Source organism: Dermochelys coriacea, chromosome 2 (genome assembly GCF_009764565.3).
Source record: "Dermochelys coriacea isolate rDerCor1 chromosome 2, rDerCor1.pri.v4, whole genome shotgun sequence".
In the NCBI taxonomy this organism is placed as follows: domain Eukaryota; kingdom Metazoa; phylum Chordata; order Testudines; family Dermochelyidae; genus Dermochelys; species Dermochelys coriacea.
Genome location: NC_050069.1, coordinates 18402984 through 18415452, shown reverse-complemented (window position 1 = coordinate 18415452; position 12469 = coordinate 18402984). Strand labels below are relative to the sequence as shown.

The following is a 12469-nucleotide window of genomic DNA, read 5'->3' as shown; positions in this document are numbered from 1 at the left end:
TTTTGCATGTGCCTAGCACCTTTCATTCAAGGACTTCCAAACATTTTACACATATTGACAAAGCCTCCCAACACCCCTTTGAGGTAGATTGGTATTCTGTCAATTCTACAGCTGGGTAAGGAGAAGCACACATAAATTATGTGACTTGCCCCAGGTATCTGGAAGTCACTTGCAAAGCCTGGAATAGAACCAGTAGTTCGGACTTTGTCTTCTACTCGAATGATTCTCCCAACCTGAGCTGGTGAAATACTACAAAAACATTGTTTACTATCTCCGGCTGAGAGAGTGATTTGAGTAGAAGACAAAGTCAGGCCCACTGGGTCTATTCCTGGCTTTGCAAATGATTTCCAGACATCTAGAGCAAGTCAGATAATTTATTTGTGCCTTTCATTTGAATTCCAAGTGGCTGTTTGGTTAGATTATGCCAAGGCCCTTTTTAATCACTATTGATCAATATTCACATAAATAGGTTTTGTTCACACAAATATCTGGGAAATGTCTGTTATTCATACAATTACTCACAGTTAAAAAGTGAAGAAAGGTATTTGTGTATGAATAAAAGCAGATACCATTCATAATGTCTTAGTCTCCTGATGTTTTAAATCCTCCTGTCGAGACTGGAAACAATATCATTTGACTAAGATGAACAATCAGAAACCATGAATAACAAATAGCAGAAAGGATAAAATGAACAGTTTGTGAACAGCCCATAACTTATACAAACACATTTTGCTCTATCTGCACAATTACAAATAGATTTGCAAAAATCAGGTATATTTGGAAATGATTTTTAAACAGAAAAGAGGGCTACATTTGTTGGATATTTTGTTGATACCAGATAACTTGATCATATCAATCTACCTGCCTGTCCGTCTAGTCTATAGTAATTTTAGAATGGCAACAGGTACCTAGATCACTCTCTCTCTTATGTCACAGTGTTATAAAACAATGGTTACATGGTTCAATACAAGTCTTTTTTTTCACCTCACCATACCATTCATTAGTTTCTCCCAAAACTCATATTATCGACAAACTAAAGTCATCTCATGAAAATCCATCTGATAATATTTCCTGACCGAAAACTAGTATATTTTTAGTATGCTTAGAATATATTGCCTTTCTGTAAGAGTAAGCATCTCCTTAAATATGCCTTTTAGCAACCACTGCCCTGTAACAGTTGGTATCTTCTCACTGTCATTCATGGTGCCTCAAGATTGTCAGGAAAACTGGTTTCTAATAGTAACTCTCACTGTTAATTTCCAATCAACCTGTCCTCTTTTTTTCAGTATTAGATGATTTATATTAATAATAGTGTTTGCACATTCTTTTCTACTAGATTTTTTTCCTAACAATCCAAGACTGGCAGTGAACAAAGACAATTCTCTAATACATAACAACAAACCAGTGGGCACACTGTACGTGTCACTGTAGCCGAGGGTAACGTAAGCTGATTAATATCATCTTTGTCGTGCAAGTACATCTGTGCTAAATTGATTGGATATATGACTATTTTCTCTGAAAACACAAAGATATTTGAAGCAGAATTAAAATATGGAATTCTCTGGATTTGGCCCAGGACTAGTCAAAAACGTGCATCCTCACTGGCAATTCTATCACTTTATGGAGTGCTCATGTGGCACTTAGGCCAGGTCTACACTATAAACGTATATTGGTATAATTTTGTCGCTCAGTGGTTTGAAAAATCCACATCCCTGAGCGAAGCAGTTATACTGATCTACCCTCAGAGTAGCCAATGCTATGTCGACAGGAGCGCTTCTCCTGTCGACATACCTACTGCCCCTTGTGGGAGTGGTTTAACTCCACTGATGGGATGAGCTTTCCCATTGGGATAGTAGCATCTTCAGTGAAGTTCTACAGTGGCCCAGCTGCACCAGTGCCGCTGCAGTGTTTTAAGTGTACACTACCCTCAAATACATAGGAACCCCAAGAAGCACTCCTTGCAATTAAGCTGCATTTCTTTTCGGGAGCAGGGCCCAAGAAGCAGTGGAATAAGCTTTCCAGTGAGATATACAACACTTCCTTCTAGCCTTGAAAGATCCAGAGATAAGGGTGAAATGATGGCTCAACGGAAATCGATGGGAATTGAGCTTTCATCTACACCTTAATGTTGTGTATTAAAGACTACAGTAGATAATTTTTAGAGATGGTTCAAATGTGTGGACTTGGAAGTCTTATTCCTGAGAAAATTCTGTGCCAAAAAATCAGAAATTCTCCAAAATTCTGCAAATTTTATATGTCAATAAATAAATGTGGAGGCTCCAGCATGGCAGTGAGGAGCACAGGACACCGGCTGCACAGAGGTGGGAGATCCCTTCTCCCTCCCTGGGACATGGACCTCTGGGGCAGGCCCAGCCCTTGTGCTGTGTCAGGATTGGGTGCAGCCTCATGGCCAAGTCCGTGTCCAGGGGCAGAGGGGCTGCAGGGAGATCTCCCACCTCTGTGAAGCCAGTCACCTGTGCTCCTCACTGCCATGCTGGAGCCTTCTCATTTCTTTATTGACACATTACATTTGCAGAATTTAAAAATATTGTGTGCAGAATTTTTAATTTTTTCGGCACATAATTCCATCAGAAGTAGGAGGTGCACATCCCCTGTGTCCTGGAGGGCAGGCTGAGGAAGGGCCAGTGGGGAGACTGAAAATCAACCCATTTTTGTCCCCATGGGGCATGGACAGAGAAAGAATGGAGGCTTTGGCAGCTTTAAAGTTACAGTAACAGTTGTGGCATATCTTAAGGAGAGTTTTCCTTCCCCATGGGGCCAAACTTAGGCTACGTGGGCATGGTTCAAAGGAAATATTTTAGCTCTCGGTGCATACAAGCACACACATATACTACAGGTGGTTCATATGGCCAGAGAGTTGCACAGAATATTAGAGAACCACAAAACAACTCATTTGAGATTGAAATGGGAAGGATCTACACATCAAAACAGTTACAGCTTTATTTTTTTTTCATTTATGAGACCTATATTAAGCCTGCCCTGTTCCATTCTTGCATCTTCTTCTATTGCTAGTTAATGAGATGTTTCCTGCAGCAAGGAGGTACTGATTTGTCTAGAAATGAGACGACACAGGGTACATTTTTTGTGTTTCTAAGGCCTTTTTATCCTTAATGTTTAATGACACGACATTATACTCCTAGCAGAGGACAGAAAATAGCAACACATGGCATGAATGAAATATAACTGATTGAGTAAATTAACATCAGCAGCAGGTAGCTCGGAGAAAGAAGATCATGCTTAAATATATCACCATGGCATTTGATGCTTGTAGCTTATTATCAGTATTATTTATATTCTAGTAGCTCCTACGAGCCCCCAAGAAAATAACTGCAAAGTAAGAGACAGCCTCACCCTGAAGGGCTTTGTAGAGGCTCACAAGTCTGCTCCTACATGTGAGCTAATGGATGTAGTCCATTTAGCTTAAGCAGCAGCGGCTTAAGGCTTGAGATCTACTAGTTCCCAAATTCAGTCCTTGCAGATGATCTGGCTTATGGGTATTATTACACATGATCTAACCACTCAAGGGGGCTATAAAGTCACACTTGTGTTTGTGTGATTAATGCATTCCATCTGCCCTGAGAAGCTCATGTTGAGAATACATAATCCACAACCCCTGCATGGGCCACCTCACATAATGACTCCCTTGGTTCTCAGGGATTGAACTCTGAATCTAAAAGCACGCATGTCTACTGTGGGGGCCTAAAGGACCAGCTCCATTAATTCACATGCAATAGCATAAACCTCTATAAGTGGCCTGAACACTAGAGAACAGCAAACATGCACACTGTGTTAATGTGGATTACCCACTGCATTTTCTGAAGACTTCTAGCACCATAGTAAGAAGTAAGCCTGACACACTGTGTCATCTGACACCCTCAGTCACTGTGTCATCACAGCTCTTATGCCTCTTACATTGTTAGTCTTGTGGAGGCCCTAAATGGTAACTCTTTGAACCTTAAAAAGTAGTGATACAAAGCATGCTGGAGCTTTTATCTAACAATCATCCAAAGTACAGATAGCAAAGGATCACATTAACATCATACCGAAGGCTGCTTTAGTACATTTTAAAAAGGGTTCTGAAGAAAACATTCAAAAACGTTTAACATATGGTGTTGTTTGGAATCGTGATAGCTAAATTCAAACTACATTCAGCATTTCAAATCAATCCCTTCTTTCAAAACACTTTTTTAATGCAACTTTTTCAGCCGCGTTAAAATTAGATATCTGGCACAACCTTAAGTATGGTGTTGCTACTCCACGGTATTATCTGAAGGAAGTACATCACATACAATCTACATGCACAGACAGATTTTATATGTATATGTAAATTATGCTTAAGATTTTTGCTCTCTTAATTGACATGTGTTGCTAATTATTGTTTATAACTCCTGGTGAATGTCTGGAGTTTACTTTTTCTTTTTTATTTGAGTTGCCTTAACATATTGATCACTTATTGACAGTTGAAACTATTTCCAATAAACTTGAGATTATCACTCCAATTTCAATGCCTTGTTGGTTTCTTAGCTAAGACTATATTGATTCTTTCATTAAAGGTTGTGAAACGCTTTGAAATGTATTGTTTAAGAGCACCATATCAGAGCTTGGTGTTATTATTATTTATTCAGGGCCAGATTGTGATTCTCTTTTCCACGCTGAGTAGCATATTACTCCAGAAGTAGTTCCTTTCACTCTGATGGGACTATTAAAAATGGAACGTACTAATCAGCATGAGTAAGGAAATCACAGTCCGATCCTTAATTATTAATGATTATTCAAGAAATGAAAGCAAGGATACAGTGCACACAGGGTTGTGCTTACTCCTGGTGAGTAGCACCTTACCACACTAGGAGTCCCTTTTGGAGCATGGCACTACTCATTGTGAGCAAAAGTGGCAAAACCCGTCCCATAAAAAGTATAACAACAATAGACATTTTTTCCAAATGTAGCTGCTAACACTTACTCTCCATTGTGATTCAAGTTGTCGTATTGCAGGAAGAGGGAGGCATAGACGGTCTCAGTCAGCAGAGAATAGATTGCGATCATAATGAGAAGCACTGCCAACTTCAGGACGGAGTTGAGACGAAGAAACACGGCACAGGTCACCATTGCCAAAACACCGGTAAAGACAAAATACTGAACAGAGAGCGTGAGTGGTCAGTTTCAACTTTATGCAGGCCTGAATTTTCAAAGTGTCCACCAATTGTGCTCAGAACTTTAGAAAAATCCGGCTCTGTATCCTATTTGGGGCACCAAAAATGGAAGCATCTCTGCACAGTGGACACTTATGATAATTTAGGCCTAAACATTTATGGGATATATATATATGCAGTTAGTCATTGGTGAAAACTAACTACAGTTAGTTTGTATGGAGATGGTCAGAGGAGGATTCCCTCTGTGCAGGAGAACTCTCCGCTTGCAGAAATCTGGCAGAGATGGCTCTGCCACTTCCTGGGCTAGCTACCCCATCCTGGGAAGGGCATTTCTTGGGCACAATGGGGAGAGGAGAGGGCATTACACCTAGTTGCCCACTTGCAAATGGTCTCTCGGGTCATCAGTTAGGTTTGCCCCTGGCAGTCCTTTTTTACACTAGGTCTGAGTGGTTCAGGATCGTGGAGCCCCTGCCTTGCAACATTCCCCCGCCATGCTGTCCAAGTGGAGAATCAAACCTGAACGGTGCTTTGGTATCGCAAATCCAGCAATATTTCACTACCCTCTTACAATGTGATGCCCAGAGCCTCATTCGCTTCTCATTTTCTAATACTTTCAACATCTCATTTTTCTTCATGACTATGTTTTTGTCAGACACCATCCTTGCAAGTGATGTTGTACATAGAGGAAAACATGGACCTGGCCTCAAACGGCTTACATTTGAAATGGCAACATCAACACCTATAATCCGAACATCTTAGTGCCAATAAACATCCATAATATCTCATTAGTAATATTATGCAATGGTGCAGAATTGGTTATTTTCATGTAATTTCTCTTATGCCACCTCTTCACCCTCTCTTCTCCAGGAAGGTGCCGCCACCTAGAAATTAGTTGCATAACGATGGCAACATTATGACACTGCCACGTGCCTCTTTTAGAGCAACATACTTGTTTTATCTACAACCAACCAGTTCAGTTCTGCTGATGTGTTTGCTCCCAATGGAAGGAAGAGTCCATCTGCTTCAAAGGCACAGATTGGAACGAAAGCTGTGGCAGCAGAGTCACTGCAGTTCTTTTTTGGTGTGTAAGATTTATTAGCACACTCCATTGACTTCCTCTGACTTACATTTGGTTTTGTATTTTATTGAACCAAGGAATAATCTCTGGGTGCATTTTTTAAAAGTCTATAATGCAAACAACAATGAAACATTGACAAAAGTCAACTCAAACAGGAGTTTGAGCCAACAACAAGTGTCTCATTCTCACTGTCTAAGGTCCCAGCTTAGCCAATCACTCAGGCTTCTCCTTTTCAGGCATCTCCTTTATTCTCATTGCCTTGAATGGGACATAAGGATGTGCATAAGCGCTTGGCTCAATAGGGATATGAGTGAGCAATCAGGCCTCTAAGGTGTGCTGATTGCAAAACCAACTCTTCTTTGGCCTTCACCATAGTATAGGACTTCAAAATGTTATTTTGTTATAGCCACCCTAGTCTCCTAACACTGCATATGTCTGCCAAAGTTCACCTGCCTATGGAAGCAGCAAAGAATCCTGTGGCACCTTATAGACTAACAGACGTAATGGAGCATAAGCTTTCGTGGGTGAATACCCACTTCGTCGGATGCATGTAGTGGAAATTTCCAGAGGCAGGTATAAATATGCAAGCAAGAATCAGGCTAGGAATAATGAGGTTAGTTCAATTAGGGAGGATGAGGTCCTTTTCTAGCAGTTGAGGTGTGAACATCAAGGGAGGAGAAACTGCTTTTGTAGTTGGCTAGCCATTCACAGTCTTTGTTTAATCCTCAGCTGATGGTGTCAAATTTGCTAATGAACTGAAGTTCAGCAGTTTCTCCTTGAAGTCTGGTCCTGAAGTGTTTTTGCTCTAGGATGGCTACCTTTAAATCTGCTATTGTGTGTCCAGGGAGGTTGAAGTGTTCTCCTACAGGTTTTTGTATACTGCCATTCCTAATGTTTGATTTGTGTCCATTTATCCTTTTACGTAGGGACTGTCCAGTTTGGTCGATGTACATAGCAGAGGGGCATTGCTGGCACATGATGTACATTGGTGGATGTGCAGGTGAATGAACCGGTGATGGTGTGGCTGATCTGGTTAGATCCTGTGATGGTGTTGCTGGGGTAGATATGTGGCAGAGTTGGCATCGAGGTTTGTTGCATGGATTGGTTCCTGAGTTAGAGTTACTATGGTGCGGTGTGTAGTTGCTGGTGAGAATATGGTTCAGGTTGGTGGGTTGTCTGTGGGTGAGGACTGGCCTGCCTCCCAAGGCCTGTGAAAGTGAGGGATCGTTGTCCAGGATGGGTTGTAGATCACTGATGATGTGAATCGTCTGTGAATGGTTAGCCAACTACAAAAGCAGTTTCTCCTCCCTTGGTGTTCACACCTCAACTGCTAGAAGAGGGCCTCATCCTCTCTGATTGAACTAACCTCATTATTCCTCGCCTGATTCATGCTTGCATATTTATACCTGCCTCTGGAAATTTCCGCTACATGCATCCGAAAAAGTGGGTGTTCACCCACGAAAGCTTATGCTCCAATACGTCTGTTAGTCTATAAGGTGCCACAGGACTCTTTGCCGCTTTTACAGATCCAGACTAACATGGCTACCCTTCTGATACCTGCCTATGGAAGTGATCTGTGAGAACAATGCAAAGGGAGGGGCACTCAGGAACCACTGTATCAATAATAGAGGGCAAAAACTGGTTGTAATGTCCTACAAGATCATCAAGTTGGTTCTCTCTATAACCTTCCATTGTGTTTTCTACCAGCATGTTGATAAACACTAAGATCTCAACAAGTTTAAATATAAACTCAGAAATACCTCAGGATAGGAGCAGATATTCGTAAAAGATTCAGAGGAATTGAAAGTCTGATTCTTAAAGGGTATTGGTTTATCAAAATCACACCATAGCTGTGGATTAAAAAAAAACAAGAAGTTAGGGATGTATTTAAACTGAAGTTATCCACTATACTGGTCCCTGATGACCAAACCCCCAGTAGAGTTAGGTGGACATAGAGCAGGGAATTCTTTGGTTTCCAGGTGTCACATCACAAAACACACCATCACTAGAACTGGCTCCTTTGCCAGCAGCCTCAGCAGAAAATCCAAAGGCTGAATGGGTAGGAAGATGTCTAGGAAGTCTGTGTGCAACTGTCTATTGGTATATAAAGACCAAACTCATTTCACAAGATTAGATTAATTAGATTAAGAGTAGATTAATTAAAAGTACCCACTTTACATGCATAGATATATATTTTTTTTACACATAAAAGTTATGCACCACTTTGACGACATACACATTGCACTAAAAATGACAGTATGGTCCTAGCAGATATGGGCCAAATTCCCATAACTTCACTGGAAGTTTGGCTTGTGCATTCAAAAAAGAGAATTTGATCCTAAGATTCTGGGAGTGACTATTGTGATGACGTGAAATTAGAGTGTTGTACCGGAAATAGATTTATCTGATACAAACTCAAAAGATGCTTTAAATAGAATATTTAATTAACATATATAAACCAGCTAAAATCTAAACCAAATGGCAGTTTGAGATGCAATATATCATAATATAAAAACAGAAAAATTCTGTAATGATTTCATATCTTAAAAATGAAGTTAGAAGGAGTCACTTGCCACACATGTTAATCCAGTCTGGATGTTTATTAGCAGGCCAATACTTACAGGCTAAATCCCCTCTCACTCTTGGAAACAGAGTAGATAGTTTGTTTAATGAGGTCCGATTTCCTATAATTAAATTCTAATGAAGTCTCCACTTGCAACTCTCCTATTTGTTCTTCTAATAATGGTGGTCTCAGCAATGCAGTACCATCCTCTAGCATATTTGTGCACTCCTCAGTGACAATTAATAGTTTAAGTCTTATATAAGTTCATCAGAGAATATCTCTGTTTGCACTATAGAGTTCATGAGAACCACTTTGGCTATCTAGTTAAAAGATCTGCAGGCTTAGAGGTTGTATGTGAATATTCCACCAGGGATGAGTGAACCAATTTGGAGAAACATAAAACCCACTTGACCTTCTGATGAAAGCTTGAACCAAAACCCAAATCTTTTTTGTTAGAAAGAATTTAATTGTTTTTTTTAATTTGATGATTCTTGCCCTTTTTATCTGGTGCTGTGAACTTAGCAGATGCATGTGACTGCAAAGATGGAATGATCTACGAGGCGCAATTCAATAGTATGTATTAGGATCAACCAAACAGAACTCATGGGCATGCTGGAAAACCCCTGTGGAATTTTGTATATGTTTTCTCAGGCCAAATATGAAGCACAGCAATACAATAGTTAGAAATGTTTACCACAACTATACTAACTATTGGTACAATGTTTCAGAGTAGCAGGCGTGTTAGTCTGTATTCGCAAAAAGAAAAGGAGTCCTTGTGACACCTTAGAGACTAACAAATTTATTGGAGCATAAGCTTTCATGAACTACTGCTCACTTCATCGGATGCATTCATAACTATAATCTATTTGCCCATTTTAGAAGCACCATTCTCGAGGTAATAATCTAAATACCACGCATGAAATCTTGGCCCTACTGAAGACAATGGGGACTTCATCTACAATGGTAAGAATCAGTGGTCACATTCTTCTTTCTGCTCCTGTCCTCCCTACCACTGGCTACATGATATCCCAAAGAAATGGGAAGGAAGCCATAGCACACTGATAACCATCTGTTAATCACAGTGGAATGACAACAGCAGAACACAGTACTATCAAACCACAATGGTGACATGGGTAAGGGTTTGTCTCTATGAAAAGTGAGTGTGTTGCAAGCTGGGGTGTGAATTTACCTCAGTGTAGCCTGCCACACATTCACTGTCCAACTGGAATCAGGTGCTGCACACTAAAAGTTTCATAGTGTGCTTTGATCTACCCTGCTATGAAACAGTAGATTAAAGTGCACTAGGGAACTTTCAGTGCATGGCAACAGGGCCCGCATGGACAGTTCGCATGCTGCAGGTTATTGCAGGGTACATTTACATCCCAGGTTGTTATGCACTAACTTCATGCACACCAGACCTAAATTAAACTCTGGGTTATTCATAGTCAGAGGTTTGATTTCAGCACACAGGACTTTGTCATTTCACCTTGTTGTGGCGACATTTCCCATCTATCAAAATGGGGGAAAATAATAACATGTGCCTATCATATGGTGGCTTAGTTAATTATGTTTTTGGAAAGGACTTTCAGGTCTTCATCTGGCAAGAGTTATAAAGATACAAATAGTAAAATCAAGCAGGTAAAGCACTTCAAGATCCTTGGTCAAAAGGTAATTTAGAAGGGGGAGAGAATGAAGAACATATTATAATTCACACAGTGAGATTTCAGCTCACCCTAGGGTGCCCAGAAATAACTGTGAAAAAATGGGATGGGGATGGGGGTAATAGGGACCTATATAAGAAAAAGTCCCCCAAAATGGGACTGTCCCTTTAAAAATGGGACATCTAGTCACCTTAGCTCACCCTGAGCACAGACTTCAATACTGGTTGGACTGGCTGACCTGATTATCTGACCCATTTATCTGAAGGTTGCAGGTGCCTCTGAAGACCTTCAGATAGTCTGTGCACTCTTGAATTTTTCAGTTACACAGGGCGCTTTTCTATAGGGCTCGTCACCACACAATCGAAGTACTAACACTTAGTATCTAAGCACAAATGCTTTACAAACATTGCTTTGCTTACTTTACAGATGGGTACACTCACTGGCGAGTCACTTAGCTTATCTCTCTAAGGTCACACATTGAATGAATAGCCAAGTTAGGAATTGAAACTAGGACTCCTGACTTCTTGTCTCTGACTCTAGCCACTGGACTACCCCACATTTGATCCATTTTTCCACTGGTGTTTTCTTACGTTAACAGTCAATAGCACTGCTTAGAAATCTAATTTACAACAGAGATGCAAGAGATGAGAATCCTGTACCTTTTATTTGTGATCATTATTTGGAATACTAGTTCTTAAGAAACCATATCATCACAGCCGTAGACCATAAATGGTTTGCAGAGCACTGGACATGTTGAGCAGAAAGCAGCAGATGGGATTTGAAAATAGATAATCCTCATAAGGGAGAAATAATTATGCATTGGAGAAAACCATATTTTAAACAACCGATTGAATTTTCTGAAGTGCTTTAGCTTTGCCTTTTATATTTAAATCATGGGTGGCTCATTACCACATTAGTTAGCAAGAAGAGTAACAGGAAGAATGGTAGGATTTAATAATTCACAAAAAAGGTTTTCCGGTATACATGTACCACCCTCCCTTAGTCCCTCTGATACTTACAATATTTATGATGGCTCCCAGAAAGTTAATCAAAATGGATGCAAAAATGACCACATTCCTAGCCAAATAGGTCTCATTAATCCAGCAGCAAGTTTTCCGTAGCACTACGGGTAAACATTTATAATCCTCTGCAGTGGTGATCAGCACAAGAGTGGAGTGCAGCATAATCAGAATGGAAAACTGAATGACCATTGGCATCATCCTGCAGGGGAAAAAAGAAAACCCAACAAAATATTAAAACAATACCACTTAGTATTAAAAAAAAATCCTAGTAAACTGCTAGTTAGTATTAGGAAATAAATACTAGTTAGATCACAGCACATTTTCCCTTCCTTTTCCATCGGTTTTTTCTCTTAAAATCAGTTGTTCTAATGACTGGCACAATTAGCCCCAAGAAACATCATATATGCTGTGGACATCCCAGTGAATGCAAAGAATTGTTTATATTCCATATGGCTGACCATTACTTCACTTATTTTATTAACCCCTAGCTTGCTAAGCAACTGCTGTCAAGGCAACATTCCACTGAAATTACTACCAATATATCTCTATGCACTGGGTGTTCGAGTGGTAGAAATATCCTTCTTTTCAAGCCTCAGTACTTCTCTTTCAAGATGCCATCCAAGAAGTCTATTATCCTTCCTACTCAGGTGGAGTCCATCCCAGTCCTCTGTCCATGAATTCCTTCCAGTGGTCAAACATCCCAAAAACCTCCTTATAGCACCACTGTTTGAGCCATCTGTTGATCATCATAATCTTGGCTCACCTTCACTCTCCTCCTCTAGGGACAAATAGAATCCCTCTGAAGATCACCTGTATTTCCATTTCTTTAAGTGTGTTCTCCAGTCTGGTGTAGTCTTCCTTGATGTGTTCCAATGAGAATTGAACAGTATCATTTGCTCTCACATGAAGGACAGTCAGTTGATTCCTTCCCACTCCCATTAGAATCCTCTTCAGCCATAGGTCCATACCCTGTA

General features: G+C 40.3%; 1 protein-coding gene and 1 long non-coding RNA gene across 3 annotated transcripts in view; one reads left to right on the top strand and one right to left on the bottom strand.

The window, feature by feature from the left end:
• Positions 1-12469, bottom strand: part of ADCY8 (adenylate cyclase 8) — a 180443-nt gene that overhangs the window by 27174 nt on the left and 140800 nt on the right. For both annotated transcript variants that reach the window (XM_038392609.2, XM_038392607.2), the window contains 3 exons: positions 11493-11694; positions 8010-8099; positions 4982-5154 (listed from right to left, as the gene is read on the bottom strand). In XM_038392609.2, coding sequence (XP_038248537.1) covers positions 4982-5154; positions 8010-8099; positions 11493-11694 — 465 coding nt within the window. The remainder of the gene's footprint in view (positions 1-4981; positions 5155-8009; positions 8100-11492; positions 11695-12469) is intronic.
• The window catches only part of LOC122458593, a 47398-nt gene that overhangs the window by 29540 nt on the left and 5389 nt on the right, over positions 1-12469 (top strand). The window contains exons 5-6 of the long non-coding RNA XR_006278646.1: positions 1337-1415; positions 5000-5140. This is a non-coding gene — a long non-coding RNA (uncharacterized LOC122458593). The remainder of the gene's footprint in view (positions 1-1336; positions 1416-4999; positions 5141-12469) is intronic.